Below are 22,482 nucleotides of genomic sequence, written 5' to 3'. Positions count from 1 at the left end.
AAGGTTTAAAAGGTGAATAAATATGAAAGTTGTTAACTATCTTTCAGATTATTTTTATGTAGATTGATAAATCTTAAGTTCTGTCAAATTAAATTTCTGAACGCAACCATAATATTTGACATTTGTCAACTAAGTTTATTTTATACAAAAATTTAGGTCTTTTATATATCGATTGGGGCAGTACGAAGTCTGCCGGGACAGCTAGTCCATAATAAAAAAATTCATCGAAATCGGATGATTTTTCGATTTTCTAGAGCCAAAAAACGAGGGGACCGCGAAAGTATAAAATTACCAAAAATAGTGATGATGGTATTGGGTTTTTACGAACGCAAAATTAAAATTAGAATTAAAATTAAATTAATAAATTTCTCGTATAGTAATTATTTAATCACCGCTGACCGTATTGGCTTGCCTTCATCCCTTAGACTATTTTGGGGTTTGCAGTGTAATTTTTTTTTCTGGCTTGACTGGCATAGCTAGTTTCCTCCAAAATAGCCTGCGCCACCTTCAACGTTAGCTTTTATTTGTTATAGGAGGAGAGCGGGTTATCGACTACACTGGGGGTGACAGCGGTGATAGGTACCCAGAGGGAGTAGCCAGCGACGTGGTAGGTGGTAACGGGGTTGACAATCCCCATCATCAAACCTCCCAAGAGTATATCAACGGCAATCATCCCGTGAAAGAGAAAAAGGGCGACACGCCTGTATAATATTTTTAATTTTTTTTTAACATCTCCCATAAGACTTTCTACTATTTTTAAAATAAACAGTGAAGATGATACAGAGTGTCATCTAGGAGTAGTAATACATACTTACATAATTTTTTTATTGTCATGTTACCTTACCTTTCACCCCGCCGGAACTCTCGAAAAAAAAAAAATTAACCCCGTTGCTGCCATTTCATTTTCTGACACTTTGTAATCAATCAGTAATCACCTTAATGTGTTTATATATATATGTAATATATACATATGAAATATGATAAATTTTTAATACGGTGTTGCCTGTGTGTTGTCGCTTAGGCAAATTGGAAAAATATAGATCTCACTGACTGGTTTTTTCGTCAGTAATTGTTTACCATTTCGTGAAATGGCGTGCAATTGCTGCGATTGTAATTAATTAATAAATGCGATGTTAAAAAGTAATCATGAAATTTATTATATTATATTGCTGTTGCGAGATAAAATCAAAATGTATTTATTTCTGTCACCAATCGACTACTGCAATCTTTCCCCCCTTCGAAATCGTTAAGCAGTTTTTTGTACTTAATGAATTCAATTGTAATTTAAAGATTATGACTTTTAAGTGATCACAGTAGGCAGGACATAATTAAATTTAGTTACGATGCGTCCAGCGAAAATTTGGAGACATCTTGTATACTTGTAAAAATTTAATTTTTGTTTGTGCCTTGTTTCTCATAACAATTGTTTCATTTTCTTTTATTATTTTCATGTTTAAAATTAGATATTATTGTAATTCAGTTGTTTCGTTCTTTTTTTGTTTCTTCATTTTAAGTTCGCTCAAATCAAATCAAGTAAGTCGTTATTACGATTCAATTATTTCGTTTTTCTCTACTGTTTCATTTTTTTGTTTTCAGCAAAGGTCTCTAAATTTTCGCGCAATTAATCAAATTTGTTTTTTAATTAAGGCATTCATTCTTTCGTTCGTGCTCATTTTTATTAGGATAATATAATGACATGATTATTAACTGCCATATACTATTGTGAATTTTTAAATGTAAATGTATTTAACGAATTAGGTCCTTTCTGACACTCGTTAGCGATGCCAGGATTTTTTTAAAAACGAACATTATTTTTTACCAAACGAACGAACGAACGAACGAACGACACGCTGACGGGTGTTGCAAAGTTCGAAACGCAAAAAATGAAGTAAACCCATTGTAACTGTCTATATGTATAGAAAGCACCTGAAACTTTCACTTCGATATTAATATAAAATTAAAAATAAATAAAAAAAAAAATGAGACATTCCATTTTTCGTGATAATAATCAAAGGATTCTCAAGTATTTTGTAAGTTCGTTATTGTTAACCTAAGACAATAATTAGTTTATTTTTAGTGATACTTTCGTTTAATTTTCTCTTTTTCGTTTTTTTTTGCACTCATTTTTGCCTTTTGAATAATAAAAAGAAAACAATGCACATTCCACTTTCTACATATTTATTGAGAACAAAATAAGTGAACAAATCAATTTAAATTAATAATAATTGTAATTGTATAAAATCTTTACTTATCATTATACTCCTCTGTTCACATGTAATTACGTCTTAAATCTAGCGTAAGTTGAACATTTAATTATATAAATATTGTTTTATAAATAAAGATCTTTAAATAACAACACTCTAGATTTCTTCTTTTTTGTTCTTTCCAGGAAGAAGCCGCCGAAGTGTAGCCGAATCGTGAGTACCCTCCCAAACCTTTGCCACGTGCCCTCCAAAGCCTTATTCAACACCACCTGTAACATCGAAATTTCCAAATTACCCAAATATCACATGACCTTCAACCTTAAGTCTACGCCTTACTCTCTCATCCTTACACTCGTTCATTTCCAAAATATCCACCTTATCACTTTACCAAGCACCTAAAATTCACGTTCCTGTCTTTTGGTATTATCCCTACGTCCCATTTGAATACTTACCCTCTCGCACATTTCAAAAGTTTCCCGTCACTTTTTACAGACAAGCCAATGCCGTTCCAATACACATACAGCTCTCAATAACCCTTTTAATTACTTTTTATCAACACACCACCCACCCTTCGATTAATAAATATCCAAATTTACCTTTCAATTAAAATCTTATCCTTATAAACTTGCCATTTAAGAAAATCAACTTTTGTTACAACCCCTTTCCTTTTTCTAACCATTTGCCGAATTCTTTTCCATTATCATCTCATCCTTTAAATAATCTTCCTTCTCGTACAACCCTTTTTATAAACATATAATTTAATCTACTTGTTATTTATTTCAATTTCCTTTTTTAGCTCAATTCCCTATTAGTATTGTCATTTTACCTTTTAAATAATGTTCCTGCATGTTTCAAAGTTACTTTTTAATTAAAATCGGCCACCCTTACTCTATTCCTTCTACAAAACAAACCCTTTAACAGATTCTCTTTACTTACAATCATCCTGTTCTTTATTTTCTTTTTTCTCCTTTTGGTAAATTCCATTTTACCTTTTAAATAATCTTCCTGCATGTTTCAAACTTACCTTTAATTAAAATCGTTCGCTTACAATCCTATTCCTTCTACCATTTAATATAACACGTTCCCTTGACTTACAATCACCCTATTTTCTTATTTCCGCCCTCTAAAAATTCCTTTTCGTTGGTCCTGTACATTAGTAAATACCTATAAACATATCCTTTTAATTCATTTTCCCCACACCCTCCAAAAATTCAAAATCTCAAGATAATAACTTCCTGCAACCCTTTTACTTAGTTCAATTCAAACCCACATCCTCCCAACAATTTGAATCATTTAATTCCTTTTAAAACCACTTCATTTACAACCTCCACATTCCTTTATTTACGACGAATCCCTTCCACCTACAATTCCTACACTCCTTATCTTCCAAAACCCTTTAATTCCTTTTAAAATCCTTCTATTTATATCCCTCACACTCCTCTACCAAAAAAATTCCTTCATTTACAATCCTTACACGTCCCTAACACTTCATCATCTACAATTCCTTTTAAAATCCTTCTATTTACATCCCTCACACTCCTCTACCTACGAAATTCCTTCATTTACAATCCTTACACGTCCCTAACACTTCATCATCTACAATTCCTTTTAAAATCCTTCTATTTACATCCCTCACACTCCTCTACCTACGAAATCCCTTCACTTACAATCCTCACACTTCCCTATCTACAATTCCTTCTAAAATCCCTTTATTTACATCCCTCACACTCCTCTACTTACGAAATCCCTTCACTTAACTTCCCTATCTACAATTCCTTTTAAAATCCTTTTATTTACATCCCTCACACTCCTTTATCTACGAAATCCCTTCACTTACAACCCTTACACGTCCCTAACACTTCCTTATTTACAATTCCTTTTAAAATCCTTCTATTTACATCCCTCACACTCCCTCTACCTACGAAATCCCTTCACTTACAATCCTCACACTTCCCTATCTACAATTCCTTCTAAAATCCCTTTATTTACATCCCTCACACTCCTTTATCTACGAAATCCCTTCACTTACAACCCCCACACTTCCCTTAAAAAGAAAACAATGCACATTCCACTTTCTACATATTTATTGAGAACAAAATAAGTGAACAAATCAATTTAAATTAATAATAATTGTAATTGTATAAAATCTTTACTTATCATTATACTCCTCTGTTCACATGTAATTACGTCTTAAATCTAGCGTAAGTTGAACATTTAATTATATAAATATTGTTTTATAAATAAAGATCTTTAAATAACAACACTCTAGATTTCTTCTTTTTTGTTCTTTCCAGGAAGAAGCCGCCGAAGTGTAGCCGAATCGTGAGTACCCTCCCAAACCTTTGCCACGTGCCCTCCAAAGCCTTATTCAACACCACCTGTANGTTTAAGTTAAAATAAGAAACTACAGTAAAAGAAAAGGATGATTTTCGGGTTTAAATATGAAAAGGAATAATGAATTTATGGGAAGATACTGGAAGGGTTTAAATAAAAAGGAATAATAAGGAATAATGAATGTATAGGAAGATAGAAAGGTTTAAATAAAAACGAATAATGAGTTTATGAATTTATAGGAAGTTACTGGAAGGGTTTAGATATGAAAATGAATAATCAATTTAAAGGAAGTTACTGGAAAGGTTTAAATATGAAAAGGAATCATGAATTTATGGGAAGATATTGAAAAGGTTTAAATAAACAGGAATAATGAGTTTATGAATTTGTGGGAATTTACTGGAAGGGTTTAAATATCAAAAGGATTAATGAATTTATGGGAAGATATTGGAAAGATTTAAATGAAAAGGAATAATGAATTTTTGAATTTATAGGAAGTTAGTGGAAGGGTTTAAATATGAAAAGGATTAATTAATTTGTGGGAAGATACTGGAAGGGTTTTTAAGTATTAAAAGGAATATTAAATTTGTGGTACAATACAGGAAAAGTATTTAGGGATATTTGTGGGTCTAGAAGTAATAAGGATAGTTTTTGTTATGAAAACATTTAATCTAGAGAAAGGAAGGAAACGGTGAAAGTAATTTTTATGTTAGAAAAGCTAAAAAAGGAAAAATGTAAGTATGTGTTGGAAGAAAAGAGCGTGTGGTGTATAATTACCCTTGTACTAGTTCCTGTATTGTTGTGTGTGTGTGTGTCCCTGTGTTGGATTGGTGTTGTCCTGTCTCGTTGTTGTGTATGCCCCTGTGTTTGGGTGTATTCCTGGTTTAGTTGTCCTGTGGATTAGAATTGCATTAGGGATTCTTAACTTTTTGGAAAATGTATACATAATGGGTAGTTGTGGTGTGTAGTATATCAAGGACAAAGGGAATTTTGAAATAAAAAAAGGACTAAGAAAGTAAAGGGAAAGTTCAAGGTTTATAGTCGAAAGGAAAAGATAAATTGCAAAAGAAGGGATAATTTTCAAATTTAAATATGGAGGGAGTGGAATAATGAGTTTGTCAGAAGATAAGTACTGGAAAAGTATTTAATGAAATTTTTGGATTTAAAAGTAATAAGAAAAAATGTATTTGTTATAATGGTGAAAGGAATGTTTAAAAATATTAGATAGGAAAAGGTAAAGGCAATTTTCAAGTTTAAAACGAAAAGAGAGAGAAAACGAGGAATTTTAAGAAGGTTTACAGTTAAAAAGAGAAACTAAAGTAAAAGGAAAGGGGGATTTTCGGGTTTAAATATGAAAAGGAATAATGAGTTGATGGGTTGGAAGGGTTTAAATATGAAAAGTAACAATTAATTTATGGGATGATACTGGAAGGGTTAAAATATCGAAAGGATTAATGAATTAATAGAAAGATGTTGGAAGGGATTAAATAAAAAGGAATAATTAATTTATGGGAAGATACTGGAAGGATTCAAATATCATAAGGAATAATAAATTCATGGGAAGATACTGGAAGGGTTTAAATTTGAAAAGGAATAATGAATGAATACTGGAAAAGTCTTTAGGGAAATTTGTGGGTCTAAAAGTATTAAGGAAAGTTTTTATGAAAATGTTTAATCTAGAAAAAGGAAGGAAATGGTTAAAGAATGGTATTTTGCATTTTAGTTGTGGGATGAAAAAAGAACGTGGGCTATATAATTACCCTTGTACTAGATCCTGTATCGTCGTGTGTCCCCCTGTGTTGCATCGGGGGTGTTGTCCTTTCTCGGTGCGGTGTTATATTAATTATCTCCCTTTGTTGGGTATCCCCCTGTGTCTGGTTGGTGTTGTCTTGTTTCGTTATGTATCTCTCTGTGTTGGGTTGTGTTCCCTGTCTCCCTTCACCCCCTATTGTATCCTGCCTCATAAGCGATGTGTTGTTCCTGTGGATATGAATTGTGTTAGAGATTCCCAAAATTTTTCAACGAATTTGTTAAACAATATGAAAGAAAATGAAGAAAAACATTAAGTAATTTTTCTTTTATATTTCAGTAGTGATACGGAAAGCGTCGAAGTAAGACAGCGAGAACAGAAACGAATCCTGCCAGCCCTAAAAATTCAAATTCCACCCTTGTTTAAAAAGAACAAAGAAAAAGAGGACAAGGACCAGAAAGAAAGCAGTCCACCGCCTACCGACGAAACCAAGATACCTATCGATGAGTCCGAGACTCAAACAGCTCCAGTGACTGCGACTACCACCCCCAATGACGGCAAAGAGGGTGGCCTGGTGTACGCAGAATTGGACTTGGTCAGTCAAAACCTAAGACCAGTGGTGAAAAATGAAGAAGACAAAACCGAATATGCTGAAATTGTTTACGCGCAAAAAGAGAACGAAGAAAAGATTAAATCAGATAAAGAAACTGCCCCTAAAGCTACCTCCTAAATTGTGATACGTCCTATGCCCTCCGAGGAATCATTTTTTTTAATGAAAATGACAAAGTTAAATTTGAACTATCAATGCACGTACTTAAATAAAATAGTTTAAATTTTGTTTGTAAATACGCACTGTAATTGTCTAAAACGAAATCTCAAGCAATTAATCTCTTTGTTAATTAAGATACTTTAATTAGGCTATTATTATTATTATTAGAAGTGTATTTTACATAATATGATAATTTCAGAGACTTTTGAGTGGATTTATTTGAAATTGTTGATTGTAGGCTTTCACGACCACCAGGTAAGTTGTTGTCCAGGCTTATGGGGCGTGGTGTGTTGGGTTGTTTTTCCGACGTTTCGTCCACAACAGTGGTGGACATTTTCAATGGGTCATGGCCCATCAGCCGGGACAACAACTTACCTTATATTATTTGAAATTGTTAAAGCATGTGCCTTACTTTATAAGTTTCTTTTTAATGCTGTTTGTCGTTGATATTATTACTGTTTATAAATTACATGTTCGTCCAATTTAATTAATAAGTAGTATTAGTTTTGATACATTTTTATCTAAGATGAAAAAAAGTACTTCAGTATTACACATTTTATATTTCACTATTGCTAATTTCGATTACTATGTACTATTTCATTATTCGTTGTAAATAAAATTCGTAAAAAAATGAAAGAGTTTCGTTTGAAGGAAGCTGAAGGAAAGACACTGAGTATAGAAGAATAAATAAATGAATTTGGAAGAACGGAAATAAAATAAAACATAAGTGAGATGATGTAATAAAAGTGTATTAAAAAAAAAACAATTAGTAAAGATAAATAAAATTACTCGAAGGTAAGTGGATATTTGTGGGTCTAGAAGTAATAAGGATAGTTTTTGTTATGAAAACATTTAATCTAGAGAAAGGAAGGAAACGGTGAAAGTAATTTTTATGTTAGAAAAGCTAAAAAAGGAAAAATGTAAGTATGTGTTGGAAAAAAAGAGCGTGTGGTGTATAATTACCCTTGTACTAGATCCTGTATTGTTGTGTATTCCCCTGTGTCTGGTTGGTGTTGTGTGTGTGCGTGTCCCTGTGTTGTCCTGTCTCGTTGTTGTGTATGCCCCTGTGTTTGGGTGTATTCCTGGTTTAGTTGTCCTGTGGATTAGAATTGCATTAGGGATTCTTAACTTTTTGGAAAATGTATATATAATGGGTAGTTGTGGTGTGTAGTATATCAAGGACAAAGGGAATTTTGAAATAAAAAAAGGACTAAGAAAGTAAAGGGAAAGTTCAAGGTTTATAGTCGAAAGGAAAAGATAAATTGCAAAAGAAGGGATAATTTTCAAATTTAAATATGGAGGGAGTGGAATAATGAGTTTGTCAGAAGATAAGTACTGGAAAAGTATTTAATGAAATTTTTGGATTTAAAAGTAATAAGAAAAAATGTATTTGTTATAATGGTGAAAGGAATGTTTAAAAATATTAGATAGGAAAAGGTAAAGGCAATTTTCAAGTTTAAAACGAAAAGAGAGAGAAAACGAGGAATTTTAAGAAGGTTTACAGTTAAAAAGAGAAACTAAAGTAAAAGGAAAGGGGGATTTTCGGGTTTAAATATGAAAAGGAATAATGAGTTGATGGGTTGGAAGGGTTTAAATATGAAAAGTAACAATTAATTTATGGGATGATACTGGAAGGGTTAAAATATCGAAAGGATTAATGAATTAATAGAAAGATGTTGGAAGGGATTAAATAAAAAGGAATAATTAATTTATGGGAAGATACTGGAAGGATTCAAATATCATAAGGAATAATAAATTCATGGGAAGATACTGGAAGGGTTTAAATTTGAAAAGGAATAATGAATGAATACTGGAAAAGTCTTTAGGGAAATTTGTGGGTCTAAAAGTATTAAGGAAAGTTTTTATGAAAATGTTTAATCTAGAAAAAGGAAGGAAATGGTTAAAGAATGGTATTTTGCATTTTAGTTGTGGGATGAAAAAAGAACGTGGGCTATATAATTACCCTTGTACTAGATCCTGTATCGTCGTGTGTCCCCCTGTGTTGCATCGGGGGTGTTGTCCTTTCTCGGTGCGGTGTTATATTAATTATCTCCCTTTGTTGGGTATCCCCCTGTGTCTGGTTGGTGTTGTCTTGTTTCGTTATGTATCTCTCTGTGTTGGGTTGTGTTCCCTGTCTCCCTTCACCCCCTATTGTATCCTGCCTCATAAGCGATGTGTTGTTCCTGTGGATATGAATTGTGTTAGAGATTCCCAAAATTTTTCAACGAATTTGTTAAACAATATGAAAGAAAATGAAGAAAAACATTAAGTAATTTTTCTTTTATATTTCAGTAGTGATACGGAAAGCGTCGAAGTAAGACAGCGAGAACAGAAACGAATCCTGCCAGCCCTAAAAATTCAAATTCCACCCTTGTTTAAAAAGAACAAAGAAAAAGAGGACAAGGACCAGAAAGAAAGCAGTCCACCGCCTACCGACGAAACCAAGATACCTATCGATGAGTCCGAGACTCAAACAGCTCCAGTGACTGCGACTACCACCCCCAATGACGGCAAAGAGGGTGGCCTGGTGTACGCAGAATTGGACTTGGTCAGTCAAAACCTAAGACCAGTGGTGAAAAATGAAGAAGACAAAACCGAATATGCTGAAATTGTTTACGCGCAAAAAGAGAACGAAGAAAAGATTAAATCAGATAAAGAAACTGCCCCTAAAGCTACCTCCTAAATTGTGATACGTCCTATGCCCTCCGAGGAATTATTTTTTTTAATGAAAATGACAAAGTTAAATTTGAACTATCAATGCACGTACTTAAATAAAATAGTTTAAATTTTGTTTGTAAATACGCACTGTAATTGTCTAAAACGAAATCTCAAGCAATTAATCTCTTTGTTAATTAAGATACTTTAATTAGGCTATTATTATTATTATTAGAAGTGTATTTTACATAATATGATAATTTCAGAGACTTTTGAGTGGATTTATTTGAAATTGTTGATTGTAGGCTTTCACGACCACCAGGTAAGTTGTTGTCCAGGCTTATGGGGCGTGGTGTGTTGGGTTGTTTTTCCGACGTTTCGTCCACAACAGTGGTGGACATTTTCAATGGGTCATGGCCCATCAGCCGGGACAACAACTTACCTTATATTATTTGAAATTGTTAAAGCATGTGCCTTACTTTATAAGTTTCTTTTTAATGCTGTTTGTCGTTGATATTATTACTGTTTATAAATTACATGTTCGTCCAATTTAATTAATAAGTAGTATTAGTTTTGATACATTTTTATCTAAGATGAAAAAAAGTACTTCAGTATTACACATTTTATATTTCACTATTGCTAATTTCGATTACTATGTACTATTTCNAGGGAAAGTTCAAGGTTTATAGTCGAAAGGAAAAGATAAATTGCAAAAGAAGGGATAATTTTCAAATTTAAATATGGAGGGAGTGGAATAATGAGTTTGTCAGAAGATAAGTACTGGAAAAGTATTTAATGAAATTTTTGGATTTAAAAGTAATAAGAAAAAATGTATTTGTTATAATGGTGAAAGGAATGTTTAAAAATATTAGATAGGAAAAGGTAAAGGCAATTTTCAAGTTTAAAACGAAAAGAGAGAGAAAACGAGGAATTTTAAGAAGGTTTACAGTTAAAAAGAGAAACTAAAGTAAAAGGAAAGGGGGATTTTCGGGTTTAAATATGAAAAGGAATAATGAGTTGATGGGTTGGAAGGGTTTAAATATGAAAAGTAACAATTAATTTATGGGATGATACTGGAAGGGTTAAAATATCGAAAGGATTAATGAATTAATAGAAAGATGTTGGAAGGGATTAAATAAAAAGGAATAATTAATTTATGGGAAGATACTGGAAGGATTCAAATATCATAAGGAATAATAAATTCATGGGAAGATACTGGAAGGGTTTAAATTTGAAAAGGAATAATGAATGAATACTGGAAAAGTCTTTAGGGAAATTTGTGGGTCTAAAAGTATTAAGGAAAGTTTTTATGAAAATGTTTAATCTAGAAAAAGGAAGGAAATGATTAAAGAATGGTATTTTGCATTTTAGTTGTGGGATGAAAAAAGAACGTGGGGTATATAATTACCCTTGTACTAGATCCTGTATCGTCGTGTGTCCCCCTGTGTTGCATCGGGGGTGTTGTCCTTTCTCGGTGCGGTGTTATGTTAATTATCTCCCTTTGTTGGGTATCCCCCTGTGTCTGGTTGGTGTTGTCTTGTTTCGTTATGTATCTCTCGGTGTTGGGTTGTGTTCCCTGTCTCCCTTCACCCCCTATTGTATCCTGCCTCATAAGCGATGTGTTGTTCCTGTGGATATGAATTGTGTTAGAGATTCCCAAAATTTTTCAACGAATTTGTTAAACAATATGAAAGAAAATGAAGAAAAACATTAAGTAATTTTTCTTTTATATTTCAGTAGTGATACGGAAAGCGTCGAAGTAAGACAGCGAGAACAGAAACGAATCCTGCCAGCCCTAAAAATTCAAATTCCACCCTTGTTTAAAAAGAACAAAGAAAAAGAGGACAAGGACCAGAAAGAAAGCAGTCCACCGCCTACCGACGAAACCAAGATACCTATCGATGAGTCCGAGACTCAAACAGCTCCAGTGACTGCGACTACCACCCCCAATGACGGCAAAGAGGGTGGCCTGGTGTACGCAGAATTGGACTTGGTCAGTCAAAACCTAAGACCAGTGGTGAAAAATGAAGAAGACAAAACCGAATATGCTGAAATTGTTTACGCGCAAAAAGAGAACGAAGAAAAGATTAAATCAGATAAAGAAACTGCCCCTAAAGCTACCTCCTAAATTGTGATACGTCCTATGCCCTCCGAGGAATTATTTTTTTTAATGAAAATGACAAAGTTAAATTTGAACTATCAATGCACGTACTTAAATAAAATAGTTTAAATTTTGTTTGTAAATACGCACTGTAATTGTCTAAAACGAAATCTCAAGCAATTAATCTCTTTGTTAATTAAGATACTTTAATTAGGCTATTATTATTATTATTAGAAGTGTATTTTACATAATATGATAATTTCAGAGACTTTTGAGTGGATTTATTTGAAATTGTTGATTGTAGGCTTTCACGACCACCAGGTAAGTTGTTGTCCAGGCTTATGGGGCGTGGTGTGTTGGGTTGTTTTTCCGACGTTTCGTCCACAACAGTGGTGGACATTTTCAATGGGTCATGGCCCATCAGCCGGGACAACAACTTACCTTATATTATTTGAAATTGTTAAAGCATGTGCCTTACTTTATAAGTTTCTTTTTAATGCTGTTTGTCGTTGATATTATTACTGTTTATAAATTACATGTTCGTCCAATTTAATTAATAAGTAGTATTAGTTTTGATACATTTTTATCTAAGATGAAAAAAAGTACTTCAGTATTNATAGAGCAGACATCGATAAATTACTCGAAGGTAAGTATGAATAAAAACAATTAATATAAATAATAAAAGAAATTGATAAACAAAAAAATGTGGTGAAGAAAATTGAGAAAAAGAAAGCAGTAAGAAAAGTCAAAAAGGTAAGTAAGTTAATTAATATTTATTACCTTATTTCGAACATGTCTAATAAAGTTTCAAAACGAAGCAAGACAGTTTTGGGGGGCTGTAACTACCTTATTTGCAGTGGTATTTAAATTTCGTTTTAACCATTCAACAGAGCAGACCTCAATGTGTAAGAGGCCCTATTCGATGGTTGCAAAATTATTTCTATGTGCGCCAAAACCGCACGCTAAATTATGATGTTGCACGCGAATTCGACAAAATAGAGCTCACTTTTGGGGGTTGTAACTACCTTATTTGCAGTCGTATTTAAATTTAGTTTGAACCATTGGATAGAGCAGACATCGATGTGTAGGAGGCCCTATTCGATGGTTGCAAAATTATTTCTATGTGCGCCAAAACCGCACGCTAAATTATGATGTTGCACGCGAATTCGACAAAATAGAGCTCACTTTTGGGGGTTGTAACTACCTTATTTGCAGTCGTATTTAAATTTCGTTTGAACCATTGGATAGAGCAGACATCGATGTGTAGGAGGCCCTATTCGATGGTTGCAAAAATATTTCTATGTGCGGCAAAACCGCACGCGAAATTATGATGTTGCACGCGAATTCGACAAAATAGAGCTCACTTTTGGGGGTTGTAACTACCTTATTTGTAGTCGTATTTAAATTTCGTTTCAACCATTGGATAAAGCAGACATCGATGTATAAAATGCTCTATTCGATGATTGCAAAATTATTTCTATGTGCGCCAAAACCGAACGCTAAGTTATGATGTTGCACGCGAATTCGACAAAATAGAGCTCACTTTTGGGGGTTGTAACTACCTTATTTACAGTCGTATTTAAATTTCGTTTTAACCATTGGATAGAGCAGACATCGATGTGTAGAAGGCCCTATGCGATGGTTGCAAAATTATTTCTATGTGTGGCAAAACCGCACGCGAAATCATAAAGTTGCTGGCAAATTTGCTAAACTTTAGGGGCTTCTAACTACCCTATTTGTGGCCCTATGAAAATTTCGTTTTAACCATTAAATAGAACTGGCGTTAGTGTATAGAAGGTCCTAGTTAATGGTTGTAAAATTATTTTCAAAAGTGCTAAAATCTCAAGAAAAATCTTAATGTAACTCGCAATATCGCAAAAATAGAACTTACTTTGAGGGCCTGTAACAACCTTATTTGTAGTCCTGTTTAAATTCCATTTGGACCATTCAAAAATGTAGACATGAGGGTATATGAAGCCATATTCGATGATTCTAAACTTATTACTATATATGTCAAAAACATACGCGAAGATTTGATGTTTCTCGCAAATACACGAAAACACAGATAACTTTGCGAGACTTATTTGAAGGTCAATAAATGTTTCGTTTAAATCATCGAATAAAGCTGATTCCAATGCATCCACAACCTCCTCGTTCGGCAGGTAAATCAGAAATTGAATCAACAAATGTCAAAAGCGCAAGCAAAGTTTCCGAATGCCTCACAATTTCCCAAAAATAGAGATCATTTTATACGACCACCATAGTGTAATACTCAAGTACATTTTTCAGATAAAATAAAGTTACTCGAAATAATTTACATCGGTCATGGGTTTCTAAATTTTATTTCAACGGGGTCACAAAACAATGGCCACCATATTTTGCATTACATTTCTAAAAGTGACAATTATAATCAACACAAAATCGTAGAATCTAGTATCTGCTTGGGCCTTTTTATTTCCTTGGGCGATATAATCGATTATGAATAATGACTGAATGAGATAAATTAATAAAATGAGAGCGTGTATTTTATGGAAATTAAATATGAATGAAAAGGATTAAGGATAAGATTTTATGAGATGTTAGATGATGAGATAAACTGAGCGATTAATTAAAGAAATGTTAAGATTAATGAGACGAATATGCATGTGTGCAATTATGGTTAGAGATACCGTCGAGATTTGTGAGATCAAATTAAAGGAAATCGAAAATTGGAGTCATTGTGGGTAATGTTCAAGGTCATGACGACTTTAATGATATAAATACGAGTGTAAAAAGTTGTGATAAAAATTATGATTTAATGTCTGTTGTTAAAAGGCATGTAAATGAAGAAATTGAAGGCGAATTAAGAGAAAAAAATTTGATTGCATATGTAAAATGTCATTAGATGTAAGTAATTTGCGATTAAATGTTATGAATGAAAAAAGTGTTAATAATCCTGAAGTAAATTGCATAATGAGAAGCGTACGTTATGGAGAATAGTTGATAAATGAATATTTCCGAAAATGCAATGATAATGTAGAATAAAATTAATGTCAAAGATGTAATGTTCAATTGGTGATATCAGTGCCAAAAAAGGAATGCGAAGTATGAAGCGTGCAATTAAATAGATCGATTAAAAAAAATATGAAACAAAATCGTTAATTATGAGTAAGAAAAAATGCATGAAGAAACGGAATGAAAAATGTACGTAAACAGGCAAACGAAATATGAAAATAAAAAGGCCCAAGCGTCAAGAAGGAACCGCGACATCTCCAACAGCTTCCACTGGACCCAACGAACCACCAAATCGACCAATTAATAAATAAATAAATAATCAACCCTTAGCACTCATAGCCTTTCCCGACTGCTTGATCGTCTTTATAGCTGCCAGAGCTAAAGTGAACTGTTTAATACTGTCCGACGGGCACAGTACGACATTAGTGATATATTTCCGAGCTATAGATCGCAACTCGTCGAACCTGATAACGCACGCGTTACCATAGGGCGTTCCCGGTTCGACCCTGTTACCATTCAGGTCTCTGTCGTGCGGATCGAACATGTAATAATATCCCTTCTTGAAATAAATAGCAACCCATTGGTCGTGCGACGTAAGCATGCAGAAATTCTCTTGATAAAAGAAACTCACCAGTGCAGCCTCGAGGTTGTCCTCCACCAGGAGTCCGGACACGGACGGCTCGTAGATTTCGAGATAGACCTCCACCTGTCTGATGTAGAACTTCCGCAGGACGTTCGCCAATCCCAGTTTCGGATCCTTGGGCTGGTACGTGATGTAGGAGTCCTTGTACAGTTTATCGCCCGAGTCCAGGATGAGATCGATGTGCTTGTGGGTCCAGTTGGCGATCGGCGTGAGTTTGAAGATCACCAGGAAGCAGAGACAGTTGGGAATGTCTTGGTTTCCGCGGGAGAAGACGCTGTAACCCCTGCTGGTTTGGCTCTTCATCCCTCTGAGCAGCTTATCGCCCGATGGAAGGTCCAGGAAGCCTGTACGACCCAATTTAGCCAACTTCATTCCCAGTTTGAAGTTGTACTCAGCTGTGGCCTAAAAAAAGAAAAAAGACACTCAAACTATCGATTTTCGACTTCAGATTGAACGTAAGATACCATCGCCATGATCTTTTTCTTTTCGGCTTCCGTAGGGCTTTGATACGTGGCGCCCATGATGTCCAATTCGACTTTGCCCGATTTTAGCTTCTTCTTCGGTTTCTTCGGGGTTTTAGGTGGACACACGCCACCTGTGGCTGCCTTGACGGGCGGTTTCACCTCGGCGGTTGCTTGATAGCCTTTGGTAGCTTCGAAGGTGGTAAATTTGTCGGCCACCCCGACGGTCATGCCGGCAAAGTGAGGCTTTGTGACGTCCGCGCACACGTTCCTCACGCTGTCCCTGTTGCACACGGGAATCTTCTTCGGAATGGACGTGGGACAAGGTGTTGGAGGCACAGGCGGTTTCTTGCAGGGCCTCTTCTTCGCCCTTTTGGTCTTCATCTCGCCGACCACAATCTCGACAGGAACTATGACGAATTCACGTCTCTTCTGGTCGTCCGCTATGTTGGCGATGAAATGGTCCGCAGCCAGCTTCTTGTTCTCGAAGCTCATCACGCAAGCCGTGCCGTCGAGGGCGTGAAGACCCGTTGGACCTCTCGGATTCGGGTCGTACATGTAGATTACATTATCGAGATCCTCGTCCTCCCAAATTGCCACAGTTAGTGTTTCCGTTTGGATCACACCGTGAGTGTTTTCCTCGAAGAAACGTTCCATGCCTAAACCACGGGAAACAATCGTTACCTTCACATTATTTTATGGATTACGATCATACACACACGCTTTTGAGGTATTTTTTAAGAAAAAAAAATATGATTCTAATTTACTTGATAGATTTACTACTAAACGTATTAGGGGAAAAAGGGATCGTAATGAAAGGGTCACCTTGTCTAAGGTTCAATATTTTGGGGTCCTTAATGTCAATGATGCCCCTCTGGTCGGTGTTCCTCAATTCGCAATTCGCCTGAAGCTTCCCGATCTTGTAATCCTTGTTGACCAGGTGCAGCGAGATCTGCTGGTTCCAAGGGTTGAAGTCGTAGCCCAAATTGTTTATCGAATCGTTGAACAACTCGTCGCCGTAGTACAACACCTCGTCCACGACAGGCTTGGTCCATTTCTGCGATTTGTGGAGGAGCGTCATGGTGAGAGCGATGACGGCTACTGGGGCACTCATGGAATTCGGTTCTCGCGAAAACTTCGGATGATCTTGACTCAGCGATCCGCGCAAAATCCATTTGCCGGGCAGGAGTTTCGTGTAGGTGCAAAGAGGAGGCTCGGGGGCCGGAGGTGACTCCGGTTTTGGCACCTTAATGCAGCACCTGTCTTTGGTAAATTCAATTTTATGAATAAAGAAATTGTTGCTTCCTTTTTTCGGAAGGTTTTCAAGGAAAACGTTCGTCATCACTTCCAGGTCTAAATATCTCGTTATACAAGCCTCCCCCTGGGCAGCTTCCAAACCGTTCGGACCTCTGGAAGCAGGGTCGAACATATAATATACCTTCTCCCCTTTCCACACCCCGACAGCCGTGTCTTTCGCCTCTAGCACCCCGTACTTTTCCGTTTCGAAAAACGTTTCCAAACCTTTCTTCACGTCGAAAAGTTCTTCCATATCTTTCGCCGTGATTTCCCCTTGTATTAAACGTTCGGTCGCAGTCATGAATAGCATGTGCTCCTGGATACAAAACTTGTTGTATATCTCGTTAATCGAGAACGTCGTCTGAGCTATTATCGTTATAACTTCGTCCTTCGTCAGATTCAGCTCCTTGTTACCCGTCAGTTCCTTGATGCGCATATTTCTGCTTATTGTCAGCAATCTGTCGCCGTATCGCAAAATACCGTTGATGGTTTCCTGATTGTACCTCTTGTACGTGTAGAGATAGGCAAAGGCCAGGGCTATGACACTGTTGGACAGGTACTGCTGGCCCCGATTGTAGCACGGGAACATTTCGTTCATTTGATTTATTTCTCCTTCGGAATGGAAAGAAACAAAAGATCAATCAATATCGTTGATAACAGAGTAGTAACCTTAACGAAATACCTCGAAGAATCCAGCGACCGTGTTCGATTTCTCTAAAGTTGTACCAGTCGCCGGCGTACAAATCTTCTGGTACGGTGGTTGTTTCGAGATCAAGGACGTTCTTGACCAACAGCTCGGTGTCGACAGCCACCGTGTACATGCTGTATTCGATTTCTTCTCGTTGCAACGGCGGAGTCTGCTCAACAATGAACTGCACCAGCTTCTCCAAACTGTTGAACTGCATGATACACGCCCTCCCGTATTCTTCCGAAAGGCTTTCCCAGTAATGGGCGCTGTGCTTCGGTCTCGGAGGTGGACTGATTGTATTATACAATAAATTGAATTGAAGATTTAAAAAGTTCATAAAATACAAGCGTTCCTTATCGTAACGAAACTTACGATGGTGGTTCTTCTTCTTCCATTTCCTCTTCGCCTTCTTCCATACTCTGGATTGCTAAGGCAGCTGATTGACCTTCTTCCTCCTCCTCCTCCTCTTCTTCTTCCTCTTCGTTGATCGATGGTTCGGGAGGCTTCTGGCTCCATTCGTCTTTCCCGTACACCTGCCCGTACGGATCTCTAGCTTCCGGATCAAAAATGAAGTACACCCCGTCATCGCGCCATCCGGCAAGCGAAATCGCAGGCGATATAAGTAGAAATTCCCTCTGGTCTTCGTCCGGGACGTTCTCGGTCATGAACAAAGTTAACGTTTCGCCCAATTGCTCGAAATTTCCTGCAGGTACGAGAAATAAGGTGCAACCGGGAGAAGTTGATTGATGAACCTACCGGTAAACACTTGACCACCGACGTTCAAATTGAACTTGTTGAGACCGATCTTGAACTCCTTGGTGACGTTGTCAACGGTGATTTCGTCCGTGTCCTCTTCGTCGTTCGCGATTTCCGAAGGTGGCTTCTGGATCGCAATCAGCGACGTTTCGTATAACTTGTCCCCAAGGACCATCACTTCGTCGATTACATTCCTGTCCCAGTCGGATGGCGGGTACACCTTGAGCATCCCGAAGGCAATCATCAGCATTGGGATTTCCTGTTTGCCAGAATTGAGGCCGAACTTCGGGGAGTTCAGGTGCCACGTGGCACGCAAGATCGCACTTTCTTGATCGACTTCGGTGTAATTTTTCAACGGAGGTCTTGCCTTCCCGTCTTCCGTCTGTTCCCAAATTTGGACTTGGACTCTGCTCAGGTTGTACAGCGCTGATTCGACGTCAGGTCCTAAGTTGCTCTGGAGCATCTTCACCAACTCGTTCAAGTCCGAAATTCTAAGCACGCACGCAGTCCCGATTGCTTTAAATTAAATTGTTGCTAAAGTAACAACAAACGAACGAACAAACGAGGAGGATAATGAGACGTTATAAGACTTACGACTAGTGTATCCGTATTCGTCTCTCCCGTGGGAATCATAGTAATAGAACATTCCGTGATTTTTCCAAAGTGCCACCGAAATTTTTCTACTTGTTAGCACCCCTGTGTCGTTTTCTTTGAAGAATTCTTGAATGCCCTAACGGTAAACCACAACGTTTATAATAACGTGCAACAAAGATTACAATTTTACCTTCTTCAGGTTCAAAATTTCGCAATCGTCGTCCTTGGCGTCGACAACTCCGTTGACGAGACAGTCGGCGATATCCAGACTTATTTGTCTCTCTTCTACCTGAAATCTCCTCTGTACTTCGTCAACCATCAACATGTTGTCATAAAATTTGTTATTCGCTTTAAGATATTCCACGCAGCTAACATACAACGAGTCACCGGATACCAAAACCTGCGTAAGAAAAAATTATGAAATGGGAAACAGTAACCCACAGTTCCCCATTCCAAGTACCTCATCGACGGTATCCCTGGTCCAATCGCGCATACTTCTCAGTTGAGAATATACCAATGACATTGCAGCGTTGGCAGTACATTGGGTGTTTCTCGTTTCCCTCGGGAATCTTCTGTCAGCCTGACTGAAGTGTCCGCGCAAGATCCACTTGCCCTCGGAGATCCCTACGGAAACGTTTCGTCAACACCGATGCACTCTAACGCTCTCAAAACTCATTACCTTCAAAGTTGCTCCAAGGATCGGGAATCCCGATGTAATCGTTAATGTTCACCCTGCATATGTAGAACGGATCTTTGTTTTGACTTTTGAGAATGTTATTCATGTAAACGTCAACTAAATCTTTGAGATTTTTGAACCAAGTGCAGCAGGCAACACCGGGCTCCACGTCCACGATCATGGTCTCCGATCCAACAACAACTTGTCTGTTAATCACAAGCCCGTTGCGATCTCTTTCGTTCGGATCGAACATGTAATAGTAGCCATCTTCGATCCAAACTGCCAGAGTCAACGGGCCGACGATAACTCCCGTCTCGTTGTCCCTGAAGAATTCCGTGAGTGCAGGAAGAAGATCGAAAACGTCGGTTTTAACTGAACCCAAACGGCCGACAACTGTGAATTCTTCAACATCTGGCGCGAACTCTTTGTCGCGCATCTGGTATTTCTTTATCATGGTGGACGGTCTCAATACTTGATCGCCGGTTAGAAGCTTCATGGAGTCGTGGTACAAATGCTCTCCCATCTCTAGGATGTCCTTCAGGTTTCTGCAAATCCATCGTCTTGATTTTTCAAGACGGAGCATTGTTAACGCGGCAAACGCGTTGGGAACGCTTTGTTTACCCAAATATTTCGAAAAATTGGGGTCGCACTGATGAGTTCTCCCTCGTAAGATGCCCATCACACCCTCAATGAGACCTACAATAAATTCGAAAGGGGTCGAAAGGTATTTTTTGATGGCCGAAACATACTTTTGAAATACGTGACGCTGCCAGCTCTGGGCCTGTCTTTAACCATTTGTGAAGAAGGTACTTCGCGCGGTTGGAACTTGAGAAGGGTCATATCTTCAGGACCGGCTTCAGCCTGCATAGCTTCCACTTGGGACTCCCTTTGAGTCATCAGATTCACAAGCACCGGGTTCAACTCCTCGAACTCGTCCTCCTTTTGCTTCCTGGCTCGTTCCGCCTCCAACTCCCTGAGAATTTCGGACTCCCTGGGAGGCGGAGGCGGAGGAGGGGGCAACTTTTTATCAGGGTATAATCTTGCCGACGGAAAATCGTGCTTCTCTAAAACGAAAACCCTCATGTAAACACTAAACCTGAGCGTTGCCAACAAATTTAAAACCTTTCGGTTTCTCCTCTTTCTTTTCTTCCAAAGCTTTAGATCTTTCTCCGTCAGCGGTAACTACCTCTTCGAACGTTTCCGGTGCAGATCTAAACACCAAGTCAATTTAATGACAATTATTAACGAAGGAAATTATCAAGTAGGTACCTCGCGATTCTGCTCATTCGCAGCAGCACGCATGGAAAAATAGTGAAAAGATCGTTGCTGGTTTTGTTCACGTTCTCGTGTAGAATTTCGACAAGTTTATCCGTATTATGGAATCGGCCTACAAAAGAGTACCCCATACCAGGTACGCCCTTCCAACGAAGTCCAGCGGTGTCGTGATCGTCAGGGTCGAAGAGATAGTACGCTCCCCCTAAAGAATTACCCTTAATAGAATCAAGGGGGCAAAAAATCGACTATATAGTATTACCCGACGTCCACACGGCAAAGAATTTCTTTTGCGTAGCCAAAATGCCCCCGTCGTGTTTGCTAAAGAACGTTTGAATCACATTTTTCAAGTACGGGGAGTCGTCCACATCCGGGAACAATTTTCCAGACACCTGCATCTCATCTTTCACTTCCATGGTTAATTTGTTATCGTCCAAATAGAAATGGGGCAATATTTCGGTTATTTTGAGAATGCCCTTGTTCGGATCTCTTGTTTCCAACGAGATAACGCTATTCACGTAGAGAGTATCGCCCACTTCCAGACACTTGTCCACCACGGCCGGCGTCCATATGGACATATCAAACAATTTCGTAAATGCCAAAGCGACCATACACATACAGTTGGCTGTGAAATATCACAATCAATACTTTACACGGCGCTCACGATAAAACAAAACATTCATGCGTTACCCTGTTTTCCATTGGATTTAAACCTGAACCTTCGATTGGTAAGGCTGAAACTGCCCATGAGTACGGCCCTGGCGCCGTTATCAATGAAAAGAAAATTGTGCCATACTTTTAGCAGAGACGATAACTCCAAGGGATGGTGTATGCCGGGAGGTTTTTCGTATAGAAGTTGGGGGGGCTTTTTCGGGTGCTTTTTTCGCTTGTCCGGCGGTATCCATTTTCTTGTCGTTACCGGTGGATACGAGATAACGGGTTTAGGCCGAGGTCTATGTTTTTTCTTTGGAGACCTTTCGGACACGCAATAGAATACTCAATCAATAACAATAGCAACGACACACCGACACAAAAGAAGAAAATTAAAATAAACTTACATTGTCGTAACGTTGTCACCTATTTATTGTAGACATGCAGATTTTTTTTTGTATGATTTCGTGGCTATTTTTACTAATTCATTTGAATTTTTTTTAAGATAAATAACACGGCGAATTTTGGAGAACTGAAATTTGGAAAATGTGTCAAATAACTACATGGCAAACTGTTTATAATAATATACCCAAGCGACTAGGATTCTCCCGAATTTTTTGTTTTATTTTGACATCGAACAA

General features: G+C 37.3%; 2 protein-coding genes across 8 annotated transcripts in view; one reads left to right on the top strand and one right to left on the bottom strand.

Annotated features, from left to right (window-relative positions):
- LOC108735816 (fasciclin-3) overlaps positions 1 to 7,509 on the top strand; it is a 167,007-nt gene extending 159,498 nt beyond the window's left edge. For 3 of the 5 annotated variants that reach the window (XM_025975201.1, XM_025975204.1, XM_025975203.1), the window contains exons 9-10: positions 2,390 to 2,417; positions 6,625 to 7,509. In XM_025975201.1, the coding sequence (XP_025830986.1) occupies positions 2,390 to 2,417; positions 6,625 to 7,015 (419 nt within the window). In that variant the 3' untranslated portion in view covers positions 7,016 to 7,509. The other 2 variants (XM_025975202.1, XM_025975205.1) reach the window with 2 other exon arrangements.
- LOC108735808 lies at positions 4,266 to 22,435 on the bottom strand. Of its 3 annotated transcripts, none has more exons than XM_025975195.1 (17): positions 22,249 to 22,435; positions 21,881 to 22,164; positions 21,453 to 21,815; positions 21,188 to 21,395; positions 21,041 to 21,129; positions 20,668 to 20,982; positions 19,922 to 20,614; positions 19,703 to 19,866; positions 19,433 to 19,642; positions 19,243 to 19,378; positions 18,649 to 19,164; positions 18,265 to 18,595; positions 17,887 to 18,182; positions 16,734 to 17,816; positions 15,912 to 16,567; positions 15,436 to 15,849; positions 4,266 to 4,582 (listed from the first exon to the last, which is right to left on the bottom strand). In XM_025975195.1, coding segments are annotated over exons 1-17 (5,904 nt in total). In that variant the 5' UTR covers positions 22,251 to 22,435; the 3' UTR covers positions 4,266 to 4,438. The 3 variants fall into 3 exon arrangements, with proteins under 3 accessions (XP_025830980.1, XP_018323469.1, XP_018323467.1); XM_018467967.2 differs by lacking the exon at positions 4,266 to 4,582 and adding an exon at positions 10,405 to 11,337; XM_018467965.2 differs by lacking the exon at positions 4,266 to 4,582 and having other exon boundaries at positions 14,134 to 15,849; positions 22,249 to 22,434.
- Positions 22,436 to 22,482: the final 47 nt, after the last annotated feature.

The sequence above is a fragment of the Agrilus planipennis genome, unplaced genomic scaffold (assembly GCF_000699045.2).
Source record: "Agrilus planipennis isolate EAB-ADULT unplaced genomic scaffold, Apla_2.0 scaffold69, whole genome shotgun sequence".
Taxonomy (NCBI): Eukaryota; Metazoa; Arthropoda; class Insecta; order Coleoptera; family Buprestidae; genus Agrilus; species Agrilus planipennis.
The sequence above is the reverse complement of the archived record's forward strand: the minus strand, read 5'-3'. Positions and strand labels throughout refer to the sequence as shown.

What these genes read in the sequence shown, in the direction of transcription:
- LOC108735808 (XM_018467965.2), bottom strand. An exon ending in AAATTTTGAACCTGAAGAAG is followed by an intron (nt 19,379 to 19,432) that starts GTAAAATTGTAA and finishes GTTTACCGTTAG; the next exon opens with GGCATTCAAGAATTCTTCAA. An exon ending in CGAATACGGATACACTAGTC is followed by an intron (nt 19,165 to 19,242) that starts GTAAGTCTTATA and finishes TTTAATTTAAAG; the next exon opens with CAATCGGGACTGCGTGCGTG.